Source organism: Athene noctua, chromosome 9 (genome assembly GCF_965140245.1).
Source record: "Athene noctua chromosome 9, bAthNoc1.hap1.1, whole genome shotgun sequence".
Classification (NCBI taxonomy): domain Eukaryota; kingdom Metazoa; phylum Chordata; class Aves; order Strigiformes; family Strigidae; genus Athene; species Athene noctua.
The window spans coordinates 11,297,455-11,322,073 of record NC_134045.1 but is presented as its reverse complement, the minus strand read 5'-3'; the positions used below and the strand labels follow the sequence as shown (position 1 = coordinate 11,322,073).

Genomic DNA, 24,619 nt, shown 5'->3' with positions numbered 1-24,619 from the left:
AAAGTGAAAATAACCCTGACCTGCTACATGGGAAATCCATCTGATCACATGGCAGGAGGAGAAGGATCCTGGAGGGCAATGAGTCTGATGGTCTGTTTCCTTGTAGACTTACAAACATCGTAAAACTGCCAGACATTGTGTGTAGTTGGCGGGGTTTGTTTATGTAGGGAGTGATTTAATAAATATGAGTATTGAAACATGCTGTCATCCAGCTAGGGTTGTCTGTCTTGGTGAGGAGGAAGATATTCTGGTACCAGCAAGAAACAGCACGAATTTTCATCTCTCTGCACTCCAGCAGACATGGCAAACTTCTACCTTTCAGTGCTGTCAGCCTGTCACATTAATGAGCTTTGCGTTCCTCAATTGTTATTTAAAAGACCATGCAGCCACCTTGCAGCATGGCTCGAGTGTTTGTTTCCTTCTCTAGAGCAGATTTAGTAGTCTGGTATGATTTAGTTTTTACTGTTTCAAGGCTGATTAGAAGGAGGTAGCTTTCCCATAGGCAGTTCAGGTGTTGCTAGGTGCTTGTGTGCCTTCTGGGGGGAAGGGACTTTTCCTGCATTTTTTTTCTTTTTTTGCACAGCGATAACTCTTTTTCTAGGCACATTTTTTATTCTGCCTCGAGTAGCAGACATTTGCAGACAGGAAAGGCATGATAAATTGCAATTAACAGTGCCTTGATATTTGAACAGTGGAGGACACCTGTCAACATGGTTGGTGCCAGAGTAGCTGGAACTCCACTGTACCGACAAAGTCTGTGTTTGTTCCCAAGTAGTTCTTGGCATGCCATAAAGGTTAGCACTTGGTACTAGGCACCATGACTAATGTAGGGAAGGTTGCCATGGCTCTTAACTAAGCAGAGCACATCCTCACATAAAGATGTTATGTTAGGCAATGTGGGACAGGGAAGTATTAATATGTGGCAAGAAACCAACTATTGATATTTTTTCTCTTGTTCTACAAATGAAAGCTTTCCAGCTATGTAAGCTAGAAGCTAAGACATTGGTAAATGTTTCAAAGGTATAAAAGAATCAGAAACACGAGTGTTGAGACAAGAGGTCTAAATCTGAGGTGGTGTGATTTGGCTTTTAAAGGTGCCGGGAATGTTTATGTAATATGAAACTGTGTTTCCACAGTAGAGTGTGGGGCACTTGGCAGCTTTCAGCCGGGCTTGTTACAACTGAGAGAAGACTGCCTTTGAACTCAGCAGGGGACAGGGGGTACCAGTAACTGCTGTAGGGAATTGGTTTCAAGTCAGAAGATCAACCAGGTATTTTGAGCTCTCATGCCGAAGCTATTTGGAGCAGTTTATTTTACTTGCATACAGTGGCTTTCATTTTAATTGCACTGTTAACTTTTCTGTTTTGCCTTGTTGTGGCTCTGGATAATTCTGATTGCACAGGTCTTGAGAGAAAGGAAATGATTTGCACCCAGGTGACTGGAGTCAATCAGAGTGCATCCTTTGTTCTTCGCTGAAGTCTTGGTTTTGGTTTGGGGATTTTTTTCCCCTTTAACAAATTGATTCTTTCAGGCTTTTCACAGATCACACTCTCACTAACAGAAGCACAGTTGAAATAAGGGCCAGGTACTACTCCCAGGTCGTTTTTACCTGCCAGTTCCTAGGCATGCTCCATTTCAGGAGCTTCAGTGGCATGAGGCTGTACTGCACTAACTCTGACAACCTTTCGTTATCAAATTTCTGTGTCAAGGACAGGCCTCGCTGGTGGGGATTTGTGCCATATGTCCACTTTTTATTAATGACTACTCCCAGCACTGTGGTGTACCGCCTGGTTCTGTGAGTCTATTTCTGTTACCTTTCTCTTCCTGAATTAAGCAGAATTTTCTTTCTCACTTTTTAGTGGGAAATCTTATTATAGTTCAAGCGCTTCAGGGAGTAGTTTTCTTTTACCTTTTTGTGTTTTCTGCAATGAAGTAGAAAGCATCTTGCAGATTCACCAAAGTCTAGCCCAAGGGAGTTAGGATTATCATGTGATTGTGATGAGACTCCTTCACTGTGGTGGACAGAGGCCTCCCCGGGACATATCCTGAAAGCTTCCTCCCATGAGGGACGGAGGGAGGAAGGACGAAAGCAAGCAGCCTCCTTCTACAGAGATCTCCTCTGCAAACAGGCCTTTTGCTTTAGGTAATCAGCTGCTCTTTGCATGTTTCTTAGGAATTGCAATGTGATGTGTCTGTAGAGGAAGATAACAGGCAAGAATGGACCTTCACACTGTATGACTTTGATAACAACGGAAGAGTCACACGCGAGGTAAGCAAAGTACAGCTGCCCCTTTGTGTGCAGCATTTGCTAACAAGAGAAGTGTTTTATAACAGGAACATTTTTTCTTCTATGAAATAGAGGTGTCCTGCCAACTTAAACAGCAGTTACCATGGACCCTTCCCTCCTAGAAAAAATCCCACCAGTAGTTTACTGTTTTCAGATGTACTGTACCACTTTTTAAGCTGGTTGTTGTTTAATATCTGGGATTAGTCTTTAAAAAATAGTATTGGCATTTGAGGAGGAAAAATATCTGAAACAACAGAACAACTAAACACATTGTCAAAATAAACCTCTGCAAATGTATATTGTTCTGGCTTCTATTCTGCTTTTCAGAGTTAAGCTAACCAAATAGCAAAGTTGCTTTCTGACATTCTTTCCAGTAGAAGTAACTATACTGTTATGTTGTTTTCATGAATATTAGGCCGATCTCTGCCTTCTCACTCCAAGTATAAATAACATTGATGATGTTTGGTGGAGAACCATAGTGAATGGCCATCGAAGCATACCTGTGTGTATTTTTTTATTATCAGGTTGTCTTCAAGTTGTGTTTCATGTGCAAATAAGAAGCCAAATAAGAGGATATATAGATTAGAATACACTCCTTTTACAAAACTATTTCCAAATTGAATGATGCTTCTTCTAGAAGAATGTCTTTTACTGTGATTTACTGCCATGTGCTGTCATTGGGTTTTTTGTGAGGTGTGTTTACTGCCTCCTGTGTCTTCAGATAATTTATGGGGTTTGTCTCTCTTGGTTGCTACGCTGGTGTCTGTGAAAATTATTAACAATTAATTGAAAGGAATAAGGTAAATACTGAAAGTGTAGTGGCCTTAGAAACCAAATGAGGGCAGAATTTTTTCCCAGAAGACTGAAGCAAATCTCTTTTGACATTTACAAACAAACTGCCAAATGTGGTAGTGGTTCAGGGTTTTTAATGTGTATATGAACATCATTATTAGGATTTTTTAATTGTTTCTACTCATAGTGCTTTGAATAGTCAAATGAAATCTGTGCCCCTCATGCAAGAGAATAACCAGATGAAAGTTACAGGCCAAGTCCAGACTTTCAAATGGGAAGATGAGATACAGAGAGAGAGGCCAAGGGGAAGGTGGGGTGAGGTGAGGAAGTAGTATTGTGTTTGTTAACGTATGGGGAACAGAGACCAGGAAAATGAAATCACTTGCCTGAAGTCTCACAAGAAAGAACCTGTGGCAGATTGAATCTAGATCTTTAGAGACCCAAGGCTAAGTCTTCATTACAAGATTATCATGACTCTGAAAGAACGGGGGAAAACACACAAAACCCAAACCCACACATATGGGTGTCCTTTACATTCAGGCATGGAATTCCCATTAATGTTAGTGGGAGTTCCATGTGCTGAACATAACGAGACTGTGCTTTTAAGTATGTATACAATAATTATTTGTGATTATGTGGTACACCAAAGAGCTTAATTTGACTGTACTTAGAGAATATGTTCCAGCCAAATTCTTACCTCTCCCTGCTACAAGAGCAGACTGCAGCTTAACTGAAACCAAATCTGTGCAGGGATTGAAAATTATACTGCTCTGAGGTCTGGAGGTTGCTACATTCAGACTCGAACCTGTGCCAAAAAAAATTCTTTTAACCAAAGGAAGAAATAGGATGATAATTTTCAGCTCTTTACATGTGACCAAAGATAGAAACAAATAGTATGGACCATTGCAGAGTTTCCCAATTATGTTACACTCTACTTCTGCAAGCTGTTCCAGTGCCATTTGTATAATTTATCTCGTTGGTTGTCTGTTGAATACAGATGCAATTTAAGAGTTGTCTGTGCAAGAATAACCAGCGATAGCAGCTCAAAGATCATGGATAGATAATAGATAATTTTGGCCACAAAAACGGAATTTCAGTCTCTTCATACAACACAAAATTTCTTGCTCTATTAGCCCCATAGCGACTGGCTGTCAACATAGTGGGCCTGATACTGTCATTTGTTAAGCAGCTCTGCTCCTGATCCAGCAAAGGGCTTAATGATGGCTAACATTAAACATGTGAATAGCTTCAATTAAAATGAATGGGACACATGCTTTGAGTTAAAAGTATGTGAAGCTTTTTGCTGGGTCAGGGACAGAATGGACAGTCTGAGGAAGAGGGCTGATCGGTACCCGTGCTATTTAGTGAGCTGATGAAAATGCTTTCAGAACCTGTCTGTTTCTAAACAAAGGTCCAGTGTTCTGGTGAGAAAAGCTTAGTGCAGACCTTTTCTCCTTCTTTGAAAATTTCACTTTAATGTATCCTGGATTTATAGCTGGATTTAACAGAGAGATGAAATTTCTTAAGTCAGATTTCTATCATCTGACTTGTAAAGCACCTCAAGGTGCTTTGCAAAAAGAAGTCAGCCTTATCATTCTTGTTTTTCATGTTGGAAAAGTGAGACACTGTAAAAGGAAGTGACTTGCCTACCCACATCCATTTCATTTGATTCAGAGTCATTGTGTTTAAAACATTGGACTTCATGTCCAGAAAGTTTCCAAAGGAATGCACAGTGTTAAATGAAGTTTGTAAGAGACATGTAGGTGGAGTGCAATTTTACAAGTGAACTAAATGTTTTTTTAATTAAAATGTTTGAAAATTCTAAATAAGATATGGACTTAGTTACTGGATAAATTTTCCCTTGGGTTTTACACAATGGCAGATCACCACCAGAGCATTCAAATTCCATCTTAGTGAAATTTCTTCTGGATCTTAACAACATCTTCAGAACTTAATACTCCTTTGATTTCCTCCTAGAGTGTGTATGACTTATTCCGTAGTCCTTATAATTAGAAATTCAGATCTAGTCATGCTTGTTGAAGAGATACACCCATTATGAAAGCATAATTATTGGGATGGCAAATTATAAAATTAGCATTACTGTATATTATTAAACTACTGCTTTTTCTGTCATAGAAGATGACTATTTTTCAGTCCTTTTGGTGCGGTGGGAGATAACTTTTCCTGCTCTAATATGTATATTACAAAACTTGGCTAATAATGTTTCCCTTCATTCTATAAGCCATAAGAGGACAATTCATTATATACTGCAGGCCTTTTTAGAACTGACAGCTGCACTGTAATTATCTTCACACGGATATTTGTAATCGGACTTGAAACTTGGATAATTGAACTAACGTGTTTTGATCCATGAGGTTTTATATCAAGCTCTCTGAATGTAATTATACTACATAAACAGTAGCTTCTTTTTTTTTTTTCCTTTTTTTTTTTTTTTTTTTTAAATCAGATCTTTCTTGGAAAATTGAGTTTCTTTGGTGAGTGGCTGTACAGGAATTAGCACACAAGAAAGTTGCTTGTCAGGAGTAAAAAAAGGAATTTCTTCTAGACTGGTTGTTGAGTAGATAGCAGGTGAAGCTCCTTTCAGGTTCCAAATAAGAATGATTCAGAAATGTATGTGATCAAACAAAGCTGATGTTGCAATAAAAACATCCTGCTGTATGTAAAAATCAGACTACAAACAAAGTACAAATGAGACATTTGTACTTTTCTTTTGCTGAGGGAAAGGTAATGAACTGATATTGATGTTTCTCTTCATGCATTTTTAATGCTAAAAATGTTCTTTGTATCATACATTAAATACCCAATTTTTTTCCTCTTATGTTTCCTTTCTTTCTTTCCCTTTTTAGTTATTTTTGTTTGTATCCTCTGTAATGAGTTTAAATGTTTGAGGTTACTTCTGCATTCAGAACTCATCACCTAATCTTTGACTTGAGGAAATATACTGGCTTTTTGAGGATACCATTTATCAGCCTGACCCTTATCTTGAAATTTTCTTGTTTTCACTGTTTGTCAATGTTGTATTAACTCATGATATAGAAAGAGCAGTGGAACCAACAGATAGAGGAATAGTGCCTGTCTGTATCAGAGGGGCGTCATTTCAGCCATTAGATTTGTTGGATTTGTGTCAGAGAGAAATATTAAGAGAAAATAGGAATTTCTCTTTTGGTTTTGAGGGGAGCCAAAGACATGTCTCCCAGACAAGTTACAAATTATCAAACTGAATGTTTTCTTTCAGTGTTATTAAACTCGTGGGGGTTTGGGGAGGTTTCTTGTTTTGGTACTGTTTTGTTGTTGTTGTTTTGGGTTTGTTTTGAGGGTTTTTTGTGCAAATATCTCACTCTGTTAAATTAATATTGCTGGAAAAGCCTGTACGGAGTCTCTAGTTTGATAGTTCTATGATGATAAGCTACACTAATACAGAAAATGTAGGGTTACCCCTGTACCACTAATGTTCCTTAGAAGTAAAAAATTAATACCTGTAATTGGGACCTTTTCAGTCACATGAGTTCTGTAAGGAATGAAAATACTTCAGTATAATTTGCTCTTGTTATTTTTTGCGGGCCCATTAGTTTCTCTGAATGTTCTAAATTCCTGCTAATCTCCTACTGGAGATCTGTAAAGTGTTCTGCAGATACGTATGTGTGTGTACCATACGTGTCTGGACTTAACTGTTTGCTTTTTAATATTTCTAGTGCAAGTACTCTGACAATCTATTAAAGTTGCTCTTTTTAATATACTATGTTGTATTAGCTGCTTGATAAAATAGGATGTGAAAAACACACAGATTAACACTGTTAAATCCTTCGGCACTGGAAAAAACAACCGTGGTGTTCAATAAACAAGACACAAATAAATCTGGGTATGACATGTGCTGGCTGCTTGGATACTACCCAGCAAACATTTGTTTTCCTCTGAGGAAAAATGTCATAGTTTCAGTTTTCTTACTGGATTAAACTAGCTGTCCCAGCAGAAATTCTGCATGGTAGAAGCCCCTCAGAAGTTAGTTAGTTTCTACTTCCTCTCTAAATATAATCTGTTTGCTATAATGGAGAGAATTTTTTTTTTTTTAATTCTTATTTCTCTTTACCCATTTAATATACTACTTTAAAAATCCACAATGATTTGTAACTAGAAATGGTTTAAAAGTCCATTTCAGTTTAAAAAATGAGCAAATGATATTTTTGGAAAAATAAGAAACACTGAAAAATCTTATTTATTTTTCATGTAAAAAGGGAGGAAATTTGAAAAATGTGGAATGAAACTTCCGTGCGGGAAGTGCCAAGCAGTCTTAAGCAAAGCAGTTGCTCAATCATGTGACTAGTAAAAATCGTAATCCATTGTGCAGAAAAGTTAGATTCTTTGGTAGGTGGTCTCTGAGACATGCTGGTTGGTGTACCAGAAGGGAGGAAAATTTAACATTTATTCTTTTATTTAAGCTTTTATTCTTGATATTTGATGCTAAATTTCTTGAGGACAATGAGACGCACAAGCTGGTATGTAGAAGTTAAAGCTGTCTCAGTGGTTTTAGGCAGTTCTTTAAGGAATTTTAAATACAGATAATGTTCAGTGGGACAGCTTTTAAGTCTCCTGGAAGATGAAAATTCTTTTGGGGGCAGATACAGACATAACTATGAAATCCAAATTTTGTTACATATATGTTAATGGTCTAGTACTACTCATTTCACAAGAAGCCATTACCATATTAGCTGCCAAAAAAGGACTATGAGAAGGTAGTTTTAGTCACAGCTCAGAACTCGTTGATGAAGACCATTCCTACGAGATCAGTGCCTCAGGAATTTGCCTGTTATAATTGTGAAGCAATAACTGGAAAGCAACAGGAGGTTCAAGCTGCCTTGTAGCTGGTACGTACTCAGCCAGGACTTTGGTAGATGACAGAGTAGGGAATGACCCAAGCAGATTTGTTTGACCAAATCAGAACTGTCAGTTTGCTAGAATTCCCACCACAAATTAGGATCACAAATAAACGAATCCTATAATAAAAATGTTGTTGTCAGTATTCAGAAGATCAGCATAAGCATTAAGTGGTTACTTAGGGATATCCCTGACCTCGATCTTGGTATATATCCGGTCTGATGGCCATGTTCATTCAGTGCCAGAATGCAGAGCAGTTCAGATTGTCATGGAGGAGGCTGGGTATTAAACATGTAATGAAATGCAAAGGCGGCAGAGTATAAGGCCACAAGGTGTACTGATACCTCTGTGCAGCCTCTTAAACTGCCTGGAGCCTGGACTTTAATTTGGGTTAATTTGGGCCTGTTTGGCTGAGAGATGCAAGTTGTCCTGACGTGATATGTGTGCGCACATATCTCTGACTTGCCAAGTATGTGTCATACAAATGCTGCGTCTGGCCTTCCTTGACAGCATTTGGGAGTACTTTTTTAACTGCTGAGTCAAGCGGCTTGTTGAGAAAGACCCTCACAGAACCCAAGGGGCAGATTGTATGCCAGTTAGCAAGTTAGACCTCATCACTGGCAAAAAAAACCAATCATGTAAAAGGACAGTGGGAGTAAAGACTTTTTGTCTTTGCCTATTGAATTTAAAATAGACTAGATGATCAGCTTGTACAAACATCTAGCGTAGCTGAAAAAAAGGAAGGGGGACAGATTATTGTGAATGAAGAGTTGATAATAACCTCTTGATAGTAGCCTTATGTGGAAAGATGCCATGTTGGCTAACCAACGCTTGTTAAGGAATGTATGGGAAAGGCTCCATTCACCAAAGTGCTGAGTGTATAAAGCCCTGTTAAGGATAAATGGTGCTTAAATATTCTGCTGAAGGGGAAGATTTGGCTTATCGAGGTGTAGGATTATAGCGTAATGCTCCTAGAACATAATTTATGGAGGGCGTATAAAACAACAGATATATTTTGTTTGTCTGTCTTCTTGCTTGATTGGGTTTTTCTCATAGGTGAAATGAAAATCCAGCCCTTCAAGCTGGCTGTTCAGATACAGCTGTGTCTATTTAAAGGTCTGGCTAGGTTTCAAATTAGGACGGAAGTGTGAGAAGTGAGATGTGTTAAAGAGCTGTGAGGTGTCCACCAGATTGTCACTGAGCAGTCTTTCCCTCATTCAAGCTTTAGACCATGGTTCTTGTCAAGAGACTGGAAAGCAGCTACTGACATGGTAGTAACAGTATAGAGACTCTTGTGGTAATGATAGAAAAAATATATCAGTGGGGAAACAAAGGAGAGACTTCAAATTCTGCTCTTTTTTTATGAATATGTTGTCATGAACTCACAAGTCTGGAGAAATTCCACTGAGTCAGGAAAAGTTAAGAGAGGTTACATGTTCAGACAAACTCTGGACCCTCTAGGATTTAGTTATTCAGTCTGTATATTGAGCTGGAAAATCATGTACTGTAAAATCATTTCTCCTGGCCATAAGGTCAGTATTTCCTGAAATTCTGTGTGAGTAGCAATTATTATTTCTATGTCACCTTTAAAGCTGGTCAGATAAAGAGAACCATGTGGTAAATTGACGAGTAAAGTGCTGGGACCCATTAGGGCATACGAAACTTCATGCTGCTGTTGTTATGGGTGTGACCTCTGGCAAGAGGAAAAATTGTAGAGGTTTTGAATTTTTACAGACCTGACTTAATCCTCAGAAACAGTTAGACTTAACAAAAGATGATTCAAATATTTCCTTTGGGCTTGCGGGCATCTGGAAAGGGTTTAGGTACTAGGATAGATCAAGGAATAGGAAGATCAACATGGAGAAATTCTCAGATATAGATTGAGTGGGATCTTTATAGCCTAGAATGATCAGTATGCCTTGGCCTTAGGTTGGTGTCCAAGATCAATTTGGGTGAAATCCCTTTGAGGAAAAGCAGTGAGCCAAGAGATTTCCTTTTCATCCTGGCACTTGTCCTGGTTTTGGCTGGGACAGAGTTAATTTTCTTCTTAGTAGCTGGTATAGTGTTGTGTTTTGGATTTAGCCTGAGACTAACATTGATAACACACAGATATTTTTAGTTGTTGCTAAGTAGGGTTTATACTAAGTGAAGGGGTTTTTTCAGCTTCTCATGCCCTGCCAGCAAGAAGGCTGGAGGGGCAGAAGAAGCTGGGAGGGGACACACCAAGGACAGCTGACCTAAACTGTCCAAAGGAATATTCCATACCATATGACATCATGCCCGGTATATAAACTAGTGGGAGTTGGCCAGGAGGGGCAGATTGCTGCTTGGGGACTGGCTCAACACTGGTCAGTGGGTGGTGAGCAGCTGCAGTGTGTATCACTTGTCTTTTCTTGGGTTTTGTTATATTCCTTTTCATTACTATTATTATTGTTATATTTTATTTCAATTATTAAACTGTTCTTGTCTCAACACAGTTTTACACAGTTTTGATTCTCCTCCCATCCCACCAGGGCAGTGAGTGGGTGGCTGTGTGGTGCTTAGTTGCTGGCTGGGGTTAAACCACGACAGCAGCTTAAGGTAGTACCCTATTTGAGCCTGGCTAGATTAGATGAACCTAAGAGACCTTTGAGCATCGCCAGCTGCTAAACAGTGTTTTTCCTGTTTGAAACAACTGGCTTATTAAAATTGGCTAGTGTTCTTTCTGGTATAGCCACACATGTAAGCATTTGTTCATGACCCATTGCCTTCGAAGAGATGTGTGAAGAATGTTCTGTAATAGGCCTGACTGGATAATCTCTGCTGTTCAAAAATGTAATTTTAGAACTGGTTTGAATTTTGCAAGATAAGCTAGACCCCAAAATGCATATGATAGAGTGACGTTCAGACATCATTTGTTTCCGAACCTGAGGTCTACAGTTCTGCCACTTCTCTTACTGGTTTTCCTCTATATAATCAGCCATTTAACTATCCCAAGAAAAAAGCCCCAAGAAGTACTAAGACTATAATATTCATGATTATCTTCAACTGCTGTATTTGTTGTGATCATGTGAGTTCAATTTTCAGCACACTGTGAATGGTCATCCCCGGGTTCTGTTGAAATCAAAGAAAAGACAGAACACAATTTTGCTGATTCACAGTTTGGAAAACCTGAATACCGTGGGCTATTATTGTTTTGATCTGGCTTGCCCCATTTCATAAATCTTATGCCATTTGATGAAGCTTGTAAGGTTCTGTGCAATTTCAACTCTTTTAAATTCAATGACTTCTGAGGATATTTCAGCATTTAATTGTCCCAAGTCCAAAATAGTTATAATTATCAAAGCTGTAGGTTTCATACCATTTTCACAATAGTGTATCTTTTTGTGTTTCCATCCAACTATAGGATATTACCAGCTTGCTTCATACCATCTATGAGGTAGTTGATGCATCAGTAAACCATTCTCCTAGTTCCAGCAAAACTCTGCGAGTGAAACTTACTGTGGCACCAGATGGCAGCCAGAAGAAAAAGAGTATCTTGTTAAATCATACTGGTAAGGATGTGCAATCAGCCACTGGAAAAAGTACAAAAACCTTCAAAAATCCCTTACGAACTCGTCTTTGTATTTTGCTAATTCAAATAAATATATACTTAAAGGCAAATAATTATGTGGGTATTTTAAACCCCATGAACCTGCTTTATGATCTTGGTTGCAAAATTGCCTACCCTCCTTTCAGTGTCTCTTAAACAAATTAGGGTTCCCTCTCCTCATTGGTTGTTTCTTTTTGGAAGCCACAATAACCCATATGTATATGTTGTGTCTTTGTGTACGGCAAGGCAGATTTAAGGCCTTTTTGACTTGTATCACTTTAACTCTGCTGATATTACAGCACTCAGTTTGTGTGGAAAGAGGTGTAGTGGTATAAAATGTTTTTTTCATGTGCATAGCTATCACTGCTGCTGGATAAGAATACACAGTTAAGCATAAGCAAACTTTATGTATCTATGCATAAAAATGGCACAGTTTTCTGTACTGGCAGAGTCTGCCGTTATAAAATGGCTTATACTCTGATGACTTATTCACCTTATATTCACTCTAATAATAGTTGTATCAGCATAATTACTTCAGTAGGTAAAGTAGTACTAAATTAAAATACTTAAAAGTATTTAAAGTAATACTTCAGTAGAAAACGTGGACACCTTATCCGAAAGGACAGCCTTGTTACTTTAGTTTTAATATATACATCCACTCAGTCAAGTGCTGACATAAGCAAATTGCACTGCTGGGGAGCTATGTAATGCATTCATACAGCATCGAGCTCCAAACTGTTGAGCCCTCCTGAGGGACAAGTATGTCAGTGTGAATGTGGCTCCATTTAACCTGCCACATGGCTTGCAGCTAGCCCTGACTAATGTCCTGCAGTCAAGGTTACATCTGCCTAGACTCTGTCATGCAGAGAAAAGCACTTTTAAGAAGATTACACGAAAAGATACATTACATCTTGATCTACCAACAAGGAAATAATGTATTTGCAACGTAACACATTAGTTATGCTGATCAGCAAGGACAGTAAGGTGAAAATAATGTATTTTCTCTTGGCAGATTTGCAGAGTGCCAGGCATAGAGCTGAAAGTAAGCCTAATGAAGAAGTGAGAAGCTCTGAGAAGAAACAGCGGGCTTCTCTCAGGTAAGGGGAAAGAACCCTGTCTCCTGACAGGCACTGGCTTCCTCTGAGAAAGCCTCAACCATTGATTTCACTGTGGAACCATCAGCAGATTCCATGGGTGGACACTTTGTATATTAAAACCAAAAAAGCACAAATCTGTAGCACCCAGTACTCAATTTTTTTTTCTGTTGGCTCTTTGGAGGACATGCTGTATCTTTTTAGATGCTATCTGAAAATATTGTGCGTACTAGTGGAATTTATAGCACAGCCTTTTGGCTACAAGTGTCCTAAACCTTTACATCTTCATCGAGGGCAGCTCTTGCCTTTCTTTGTTCTCCTTCCAGACCATCTTTTTTACTGGTCAACTCGATTAGCTCCAAGCTGTATTAAGTCAATCTTGTTCACCAGGTCATAACCAGACCTGCCTCTCCTTAGCACCTTTCCTCCTAAAGAAGCAGCTTTGGGCTAGCACTGGGTGTACAGTACCCAGCAGAAGGAGGAAAGAAAGGAGCTTGCAGCAGAGCAGCAGACAATCAGCTTTACAGCAAGTGGTCTACATAGTAAGCAACAAGCAAGAGCTGCCAGCATGCTGCCTGCTCCATGCTCTCTCTCTTCTGCTGAGGTGGTTCTGGCTTATAGCAACTGTGGGGTCTCTCCACTCACAAAGCGTGCTTATATATTTGGCAGGAGAAGTAAATGAATCTCTTTCTTACCTCACAGTGACTTAGCAGAGTGGCCATCTCTGCTGACTCCCACCTGCCAGAAACCATGCTTCCCCACTGCCATATCAGCTTTAGGTCAACTTCTCCCTTATGGAACTAGTTATTAGGTAGTGTCCATGTAGGAATTAGCCTGCTTGTTTAGAACCAGTTTATTTAATGTAATCTTGAAGGAAAATTGGGATAATTTAATCTACCTTTTTTTCCCCCATAAGTTTCAGAATGCATTTCACCACTTGAAAAAATACCTGTCTGTTCAGGTCTTTCAATAGAATCCAGCCTGTGTGACTCAGAGTGCACCCATTTCCAATAAAGCACAAGCACAGTGGTTTCTTTTATGGAGAGCTGTGGGTACACTTGCAGCCATCTACAAATTAGAAAAAAAAAAAGCTTTTAGTTCTTCCCTAACAGAATGTACAATATTATTTTGGATGCCAGTCCAGAACAAGCCTTTTTTCTCTGAAAATGTGTAATCATGTATATCTATTCTGTTATCATGAGTTCTGCCTACCTGATAGATATTACCTGCACTGAACTTCAGAGTTTGTGATAATAATTTGCAATGTATTTTTCAAGTATTAAATTTTTTTACAGCTAAGTGTTAGTATCTCAGTCACATGTAGGTGTGCTACTTCTTTTCTGAATTTGGTATTTTAATGGATAGAAAAATCAAAAGCAGATAATTTTGATGCATTTTAGTGTAGACAGTTGCTCCAAACAGGTCATCTTGATGTATAGGTTTGATCTGTTTTCGGATTTTATGTTTCATGCTAAGGCAGAGGAAGTGTTTGCTGAAATGCTACAGTGCTTACATTGAATGATTAGTTGCGTTTGTTTCTTCAGCTGTAAATTTAAAAAAACAATCCACTTTTGGCTTTCCTTGGATTTAGGGATATTTGTCCAAATACATAATAAATTTATTAGGAGAAGGAGCATTCAGTCTTATTAAAAATGACAGTAACACAGTGCCTCCCTTTTTTGGATAGAGGAGAATTGCTAGTGAGTTATCTCAGTGAGTAAATCCCAGTACAGTCAAATTTCAAATTAAAAGAAAACTAAAATAACTTCTAATCTTCTGTTAACAACTCTTACAAAATTTTCTGTGAACTAAAGAATACTCTGTGGTTTTGCTTGCTGGCTTAGATGTGCTGTTCAGATTCCCTCTGCCTATTAGCAGATGTGTGAATTTAATGGACTGGTTTTGTTTGATAACCTATTGCAAAAATCGCCTTTCAGATTGAAGTTTCCCTCCCATCCACCTTAAAGTCCTGATTTTGCAAATGTAGTGGTTTCATGAAGAGCAGCCATTTGCACTTAAATCCACAGTCAGAGAGGCATCCGATGTTGGGGCAGAATCTTGGCTCTGCTGCATTTGTCCTTCTTATCCCTTTGGTTACAGGCTTCTTAGACAGAACAAATCTGTATCTTGAGCTGAGTAGATCAGCATCAGTCAACTGTCAGCATCTGACAGTTTTTGTTGCATCTCATTAAATGTGGAACTGTTCACACTCTGTATGTTGCAGAAATGTTTGTGCACTCTGGCCAAATTGCAAACCTTCAGGAAAGCTCTCCAAGGCTCACATCAGAATCTCATTATATTAATGCAGAGGCTTCCCTTTAGAATGCAGGAATGAGGACTTGTGAGCAGTGCACACATTTCGCAAATTCAGTCACTTGGGAATTCTAGGCGAGATGTGATTAATATTCAAGATAAAATGGGTAGAAATGTTTTTATCCTGAAGGTGGGAGATGGGTTAGATTTTTCATCTGCTGGAAGCTACAGGCAGGAGTTTTCACCTGTAAGGCTAATACAAATATCAAGATCAAGTGGACAGATTCACAGCTAGCTTGTCTGGCATGTGTGGTAGAAGATGGATGGTGGAAGAGCACTGGCAGGCAGCTTTGTAGATTGAGTATCTTCATGCCATTCTAGATTGTATTTTGTTTAGTGCAACAGGGAAAATATGATGCACACCAGCCTCTAAAACATCTTCCTTTTACCCTCATTCTCACTCTCTCTTTCCTGCTTAAATTCTTTCTTCATGATGGGCTTAAACTGTGTATTATCAGTAAGTGTAGCTTTTGGGAAATGTCCTACCCTGCACACTGTCACTGCTCTGTTCCCCTTACCTACTATATTCTGTGTGCTTACTACCATCGGGATGACACTCCAGCATAGGAATTTTAGAAAGGGCTTTCATATGCTCTGCAAACACTTAAGCAGATGCCTTTTTTTATCAAAGCCTAAACCAAACCAAACCAAACCAAAGACCAGTTAACAACACTGCCTATTTTTACGTGCTGTGCTTGATGCATAGTTGATGCTTGCCTGCATGCCTGTGTCTTCCCATGTGTATGCAGGAGACCATTGTGGAACTCGGTACCTGACATTTCAGTTCTCAGAAGTACTCAAAGTTCTCTTTGACAGTGGAGCACGTCTCTCATCAGTATATAATTGCTTCACTGTTTATATTTGCATGAATATTGTTGAACGTCATCCTGCATGTAAGAAAGCTATGAGAATGCAGGGCTGTGGCAGTACTGGCATGGTTTTTCCTCACTGTCTTGATGAGAGATGGAATTTATTACAGTAACAAAAAAACTGGTTCCCTGTTAACATCATTTTCAACAGACAGTGCTGTATACAGTGTTGCTTAATTGTGTTGGATCAAACCCAATGATGTTTTTTTCTGGGTTACTGTGTATTGTTTTCAGCACATGTGTGGAAGTCCCAGTGGTTTCCGTAGCAATTCATGCCTGGCAACTTCAGTTAGCCAGGTTCTAGCCCCAGAGATCTTTTAAGTTGACCTGCTAAAGTGTAACAACAAGGTGTGTCTGAGGCAGGAAAGGTACCGACTTGGCTATGTATCCAAAAAATAAAGACTATCTGGACATTCCCTCTTTTTTGACAGTACCCCATGTCACTTCTGGAGTTCAAAGCTGACTCAGAGTCTTTAAAGCTTACCTGCTTTCCAGGCAGACTCTCCTCCACTCAGGAGACTCTACCTCTATCAAAGTAGAGCAAAAATGATCTTCCAGGTAGGTCAAGTCTTGCGACTTTTATCAAAGAAACCATAGACCTGTGTCTGACAGAGACACGGGGGACTCAGTTCTGTAATGTCCCTGAACAGTACTACGCTAGACCAGGAAAGGAGTTTGTGCCAAAGCTCAGTGGAATCAGCAGCCTCTGGAAACCTGGAAATGTGTTAATAGACTAAAGGCGGACTGCTGGGCACCATACAGTACTGAGCCCATATTTAGCAACTGGTGTAGGATACCAAGGCCAAATTCTGGTCTTAGCTTGACATCAGTGCAGTCGCACAGAGAAAGTGCAAAGCCTATCTTGTGGTCTTGGAAACCGAACTATCTGAATGACAGGCAGTGACTTAAGAATTTTCTGCTTATCCTGTTTGTTATATTGAAAAATATTGTTCATATCTGCAGACATCCATTTAAATTACTGAATTAAATTGTTTGGCATTATGGGCTACAATACTGTAAACCTCTGCCTGATTTTTTTCTGCCTCATAAATGAATGGTATTTCAGATATTTATTCTCAGGAAATAGTTCTGCTATAAATAAAATTGCAAAGCTGAGCAGGAAAAGGAGTTGAGATTCTGAAGCCAGCGGCTGATCTGACCTTATGAATTGTATTTTGGAAAGCAGTGGTTATCTCTGGGTGTCGTACCAACACCTTCTCTTATCAGGCCTTCTCTAGTTACTACACCTGTGCTGTTGCCTGTCTTTCTGAAGCAGATACACATGAATGTTTATCTGACACGAGGTGTACCCCAGTGCTTCATGACGCAGTGGGAACAGTTATGACTCAAACTGCAGGTTTTCTTTGGCATGTCCAAATTGGAGAATCAGTTGAATGGTTTGGCCCTAAGACAGAATGTAATAAACCCTGGGAGCATTTTTATTTGTTTTTACATGCATGATGCAATTTGAAAGCCTCCTTTGCTTCGCAACTTCGGGGTTGATCTGTATGAGGGGAAAGAACAGTCAGTTCAGGCCTATTGACTTTGCAAATCTGGTCACCCAGAATTTCAAGCATTTGTTGTTTCTTTGTGAGCAACTCTTGTCACTTCAAAGAGGCCATTAGTTGTTGGTTTGCAGATGGTGATAACAACTTTAAAGAAGCTCTGCTGAACTGCAATTTTACTTCCTGCTGACAGATATCACCAGAGTGAAAACAATCCAGAGCAAAGTGGGTGCTATCGTCATTGTGTTGATGAGAACATTGAAAGGAGAAACCACTATTTGGATCTTGCAGGAATAGAAAACTACACATCAAAGTTTGGGCCAGGTAATTTGGTAATTTATGTTGCAACCTTTTTGTCTTCAGTTGCATGTTCCACATCAGGGGCAGTGAATTGTGAACCTGTGTGATTTGTCTGTAGTGACTTACTGCAAGGAATAGGACTGTGAATACTGCAAGGTAATTACTGGTGAAGGTGGTATCACGACGGAGTGGCTAATGTGCTGCAAGCCTGCTTTGAAGTACTTGTTTGTGTAGCTAAACTTGGAGGTGAGCCTAGGAAACAATCTTTACATCTAAATTATTAGGTTTAGTCTATGGGTGAGGCGAGGACTGATTTTTGGATGTTGGAGCTCATTCTCAATCTGATACCAGCACGTATTTTGTACTCACTACTGACCCAAAAATAGGAGAATATGGGTTCATACCTTGAATTTTGGCTTCTGTCCCCAAATTAAAGGGACTTGGATTTCCTCCCTTTCCCTGACCTCTGCCAAGATTTTACTATTCCACTCAGGGTTATTTTGGTGAATTTCAGATAGGTGATGACCAAGAGAAGGTAATGTAAAGACTTATACACACACACACACACACACTCACTCACTCATATAGATCTGTATGTATATTTGTGTGTATTGTTTACTAGTCAGAATTATTAAATATAATTAAACTAGACAGCTATAATTGCATTCCCTTCCTTAGGAAAAATTCACTCTGCCAATAATGCTATCCCTGCCAACTGCGTTCTACTAATTAAAACTTTGAAATTCTAGATGACTAACTCAGCTTGTTATTTCCTAGGATCTCCTCCAGCAGCTCAAAAACATGACCCACCAAGCAGAGTTGTGAATCAGACTAGATCCCGTTCTCATGAACCCGAAACCTTCCACGCTCACCATAGGAAATCTCAAGTGGTGGATACAAGCCACATCAACCTGGCTGAAAGTTCATATGCCAAGATTGCAGAAATCCAACAGAGGCTCCGGAACCAGGACTCAAACAAGCACTTTGTGAGGTCTCCCAAGGCCCAGGGCAAAAATGTTGCCCCTGTGCATCCCGGAAGGGCAGTCAGAAATAAACCTTTTCAAGGGGTGCCCATGCCAATGGCTTCCCCAAGTGCACGGGTGGGCCAGAATCTTCCGTACCTCCCCTTGCAATCTCAACAGGTTCACAAGAAGCATAAGCAGAGGGCAAAGGAGAATCACCAAATGTGCAAAACCTTCCAGTCTCCAGGGACAGTTGTGGAAAAGGAACATGTGAGAGACCTGCCCACAGTCATTTTATATGAAGGCCAAGTTGGACAAATGATACAAAGACATGAACACCACCACCACCACGAGCACCACCACCACTACCATCACTTCTACCAGACATAGAAGAGATCCCTCCAACATCCTCCAAGAATCATCCCATATGAAGGAAATGCGTTCTTGTGATATCAGAACTAAGGCATTATTATGATTAATATTATTGTTACTCCATTAATATTCAGCTAGCATATATTTTAGAGGTTATATGGAACTCTTGAAACTTACCCTATTTATATGTTGTGGAACTACATAGCTTAAACACCTTGTGGATTTTATTTTATTTTTTTGTAAAAAGTGGCTTGTAAAACAGCAAACAGCCATAGCTTTTTGAGCTGTGATTTAATACAGGTCATCAACGCACTTCTTTACAAGTACTACTTCCATTGTAGTAGGAAAGATACTTCAAACACTATTGCAGACATCTAGCTTACCACTCTGCTGTATGTCGGCTGATCGCACACAAGCCTTTTATCAGGGGAGCAATGTTCGAAGGGTTGGACTCCAGAGATACTCAGAATAATGGAAAATACAAACAGCTGCTACCTCTAGTATTATTCAGATTTTATTTTCTTTTTATTGATTGTAATGTGCTACAGGGGGGGAATTTTAATATACTGCATTCATGTAGCCTGTTTGTGTTCACATCCTTTCAGATTATCTTATAATTACAAAAAGATATTAGCTATACTTGTCAACAGAGCTACATGTGTACGACTTACACTTTTATTTTCTTGGAGATTCTTCACTGACACAGTACAGTCTGTTATATACTGGGTAATATTTAAATATACTTCTTTTATTTTTGTTTTTTCACTTGCTTACTCTCCCTTCTGTTTGGGGTAACTGTTTGAAAAGAGGAGGATGTGAAATGGGGTTTTCAAAAGCATCACTAGACTTTAGTGCTTGGGCCGTAAGTATCATTCATGGGGGTTTGAGAAGGAGAGGGGTTGTTTGGGGTTTTTGTTTTGTTTAAATCCACAGTTCTTTGTTTTGAGAAAGAATTGAGGAAAATATACTTTCTCACTTTAAATGTTGGCAAATATATATAAAATATAAATATAAATATATATATATAAATATGCACACTCTCAGGTACATTTTGTTGTGTTTTAGAAATCTGTGGTTTGAATATTAACATTATAATATTTTTTTTTCCACAACAGTGACTTTTTAGAAACATATGCCATGGCATTTTCATAGATGCCTCCAATTTAAATTTCCCCAGCACCTACCAAGTTGTGCTTTTCCCATTTTAGAGACAATTCAACATGTAAAAAAATACCATTCACAATCATTCTGGCCTCTTCTACTTTTTCCTTATTAAAGGGCTTCCATTCCATGAAGGAGAATGAGACCATACTCACAAGACCTTACTGGCTGCTGAGAAATTTGAAGGTCAAAAGCAAATTGGAAAAGTGCAAAAAAAGGGTCAGTACATCAAAGTTTTACTTTCTGTGGGGCCCAGATTTATAATACATTCAGCTGGGTTTTGTACAGATCACCATTTTGCAGGTAGAAAGTGACTGAAAAACACCTACGTTGCTTTTGGAACATTAGAGAACTCCTCACATTATTGTTCTATAAACATATTTGCTTTTGATTTTAATTATTTTAAATGTTGTGGTATTTTGTCTATAGTATATATTATAAAATGTAACTATCCCACATTGTTATAAGCCCTTTGTGAGTAGGGGTTTTTTTTCTGACTAGAGTTTTGATCAATCCAAAATGGGGTATTGCTTTACTGCTGACCAGTTTTGGAGGAATGTCCTTTCTAAGAACATGGAGGCATCAACTTTTAAAGAAAAGTGGAAGGCCTTGCCTTCTTGTAGAATTGGAACAGAATCACTGCTTCATGGTAATTAGGTCCATCTCTTGTATCCTTGGATCAGCAGTTGTTTAGACTTATTGATTGTCCTCTTTTAAAAATCTGGTTTATTTTAATTTTTTTTTTAGCTGTCAACAGTGTGTTCTGTTAAATCTAACAAAGTGTTTTTAAAATGTGTTTGATCTGTGTGACAACTATACTGTTCTGTTTATTTTTAAAATTCCTAAAGTCCAAAAATATTTATATGCAGAATTTTCTGTATTAAAAATATGAAAAGGCCACAAATTTGGTTAGTTACCACTGAGTTGTTCTAGTCTAAGCCTTTTTTGCTGCTTGTGTATCATTCTTTTTCAATGTATATATTATTATGGACTGAAAAAAAAAAGGCATTTATATGTCTAGTAGAAGGAATAAGCTTATTTATATTATAGTGTTAACAAAGTCTGATGTATTCAAGTGACTTACGTTATACCGCATGCAAACACACCAGTGTACATTCCATCTAAGAAGGGATGCCATGCTATTTGTTTTGAGTAACTAATTCAAGCTGTTCTCTTTTCAGTAGAGCATCTGCCAGAAAGTCTGGGAGGTGGGAATTGTTTCTTAGTCAATTTTTTTAATGCAGATTTTTTCTGAAAACCAGGAAATGTTCTGGAAAACTAGAGTGCTTTCAGAACTGTGGGTTTTTCTAAGAAAGGGCAGCAAAGGGGCATAAATGCTCTTTCACCCAAAGATATTTTGCTGGAAAAGATAACAGCACCAGTAACAAAATCCCATCTGATTGAAAAGTTTGCAGTACTAGCTGTGACAAATGGACTCTGAAATGTAACACAACTGACCATTGGTTAAATCCTTGCATTGATTTGGTTTGGTTTATTGTATTTGGAGATTCGAAAGACAAATTTTACCTTGCGCAGATTCTGTGAAATACAAATACATTTTAATAACGTGGCATCCCCGTACTAAAACTTTACACCAGCCATGTATGAACACACAGTATCTTAATACTGTGTTGCAGTTGTGTTACGTGCATTAAGTATGAATAACATGTAGCACAGTTTCTTTTCACAGAACCTTAAATTTCCATATCTTTTAAAAATGTTTGCTTTTCAGTATTTTGTATAGTAAATATAGATGGTTTTGACTAAATACTTTATTTATTTAACAGCAAAACTGTGCCAAGAGAACCCCTGTTAATTAAAGTTTTACTAGTTCAGAAAGTATATTTCCTTCTTCTTGTTGTGGATTTCAGGGGCTTATTGCAATTACTTTCAGTGCTTGCAGATCCCACTGATGAAAGAGCTTGCATTAACATTTTTGGGAACAGGATCAGGCCATAAGGTAGGGACTGGGTATGCTTTGGTTTTATATATAAACTATCAAGTTTCAAAGGTAAATTTCTTGTCCCCTACTGTTATACCTGTGTTGTGTAACTGATTTTTCGGCTTGTTAATTCTGAAAACTTTTTAATATATATATATGTGTGTGTATATATATATATATATAATTTTAAGTTGCTAAAAACTGTGGCTAAATCAAAATTAAAAATAGATTAGTTTCTGGTTAAACAAAACATTTCATTCCCAAGGAAAAAAAAATAAATCAGTTGAGTATATTATTACTATTTAAAAGTAAAATGGAGTGGCATGAAGTAATTTCAGATGAAAACTCCAGCCTTTTAACTTTTTTTTTTTCTGTTTTTACGCAAAGCAATTCAGCAAAATGGAAGCTGATTCCAAAATTTGCACTATTTGCTAAAAAAATTTCAAATGAAAAATTTTGCTTACCTCTACCAGCTGCCATTTTTGGGAAGCCAGATTTTTGAAAAGGATTGCTAAGATCTTCTCACAACTTCATGACCACCCAGTACAAAGTAAACTAAGCTAAGGATAGTGAAGTAAAATCTTGTCCCGGTGAAATCTCTGGTGAGACTGCCAGATTCCCACTGGCTTCAGAGTACCTACAATTTCATTGCGGGAATGTGGGTTTGAAGTCTACGTAATGTTCAGACAGTGATTTCAGTATTTATTTTTTATGCATCTTACTGCTGATGGTTTTGTGGTTGCTAATATTAAATGGAAGTTTACTGTAAGAGATCAAGCTGGTAAATTAATTAAGATTAGCAGCAAATACTGTGCTTTATACTCATGTCACTGGAGGACCTCAAGGCACTTCCAAATGTCTCTGAAACATCCACATGTCATTTAGTCACTGTTAGAAATTAAGACCCAGTTCTGCCCTTGGGTCATGAAGTACAAGTTCTCCTGGCATATTGGCAGACCAGCCCCTTAAGGCCATACCAAATTAAAAAGCCACATAAATGACCTCTATTGCTGCCTTCCTACTCTAGTCATCATGAGCACAGAACAGCAAAGTACAGCTGGAGAAGTACCTTAAAGGTGTATGTGTGTGTATATATATATATTTGTATCTGTATGTACATATATGTGTGTGTGTGTGTGTGTGTGTGTGTGTGTCCTCTGGTAGGAGTTAGTGAATGGCACAAGATGGATTCTGACAGAGGTGGTCTTTTATAAAGGGATAAGTACTGTGTATGCTCAACAGTTTACAAGTTGCCACATAAATATACTGATATGATCAATGCTTACTGTTCTCCATATGTCATTGTGTATGTCAATTATTGAATGACAGATTTCATTTGTATTCCAATTAACAGGAAAGTTAGGCCCCTTGGGGCCTAGATTATACTTGAGAAAAATTCATCATGCTAGAAAATTTGCAAAAACATTCACCATAATTTTTGCCTGGAGTACAAGCAAGAATGTTCATGTTTAGAAATGTGTCAGGTAATCAAGCCTCACCTTTAATTACCTTGATGCAGCTCATCAAGATCTGAAAATATGTTTTCAAACATGACTTATTCATGGTTTTGCTGGGAAGCAAATCATATTCAACATCCTGTTAGTTGTCAGACTTTTTTTTAAATGTACCAAGCAGAAACATGTTTGAAAATCCATGAAATAAAAATTCAACTTAAATGTGTTTTCTAAATAGCTTCTGGAAGATTTCTCTTATTTTCTAATGCATTTAGCAGCAAAACCAGCCTCAATTTATCACATAATAACTTATTTTCTTTGCATATTTGACAGATGTTCAGTTGATCTGACTTGGAAGGGACTGGTTTAGGATTTTTTTTTTTGGCTTGTGTACATTTAAAACATGCTCAAAATGGGCTAAAAAGAACAGATGTAGAAAAGCAAATAATTTTATATTGAAATTATTCAGTAGACATTGAACTGCATCTTATTTGAAGTTTGGATTATAGTTATTGAATAATGATGCTTTAATTTACTTTTATATTTCTATATAATTCTAGATAATTCAATCCTACTGAGCTAAAATGATAGAAATTATATGGATGAGGCCTTCTAATTTCTTCATTTTAAAATAGCAGGACTTAAGGCCTATTCAGATGGATTACCGTGAGGGTTATAGCTGTGAAGAAAGACTGGCAAGGGAAGGATGGAAAGATTTGAGAAGTGTAGGGATAGCACAGAACTATCCAACAGGGGTGGGGGGAGATGGACAAGAGGCAGAAAAATGCTGTATGGAGAAACTATATTCATATTACTTTTTTGAATCTCTTATGGTACATTTAATGTTTATAAACCAGCAACAGTAGTTCCAAATGCTTTTTGCTAGGAAAGCTTGAAAGACTTTCTAGAAGAGGTCAACCTCCAGTGTGCAGTGGGAGGCGCAAGGGAGGAAAGCTGTAGATAATTGCCACAAGGGCTGTGGCAGCATAAGAAATGCTGCCCTGGTTTCCTGAGTCCATGTCCAAGTTGAGGGAAATTTTTTCAAAAGCGGAGGTGTTTCTACAGTTGATTCCAAACATGCCTAAGTTGGTCAAATGTTGCCCA

At 38.3% G+C, this 24,619-nt stretch overlaps 1 protein-coding gene across 1 annotated transcript in view; it reads left to right on the top strand.

The window, feature by feature from the left end:
- NKD1 (NKD inhibitor of Wnt signaling pathway 1) overlaps positions 1-19,926 on the top strand; it is a 110,012-nt gene extending 90,086 nt beyond the window's left edge. Inside the window, exons 6-10 of the mRNA XM_074913299.1 lie at positions 2,174-2,269; positions 11,358-11,505; positions 12,556-12,640; positions 17,518-17,648; positions 18,402-19,926. Coding sequence (XP_074769400.1) covers positions 2,174-2,269; positions 11,358-11,505; positions 12,556-12,640; positions 17,518-17,648; positions 18,402-18,976 — 1,035 coding nt within the window. The 3' untranslated portion in view covers positions 18,977-19,926. The remainder of the gene's footprint in view (positions 1-2,173; positions 2,270-11,357; positions 11,506-12,555; positions 12,641-17,517; positions 17,649-18,401) is intronic.
- The last annotated feature ends 4,693 nt before the right edge of the window (positions 19,927-24,619 follow it).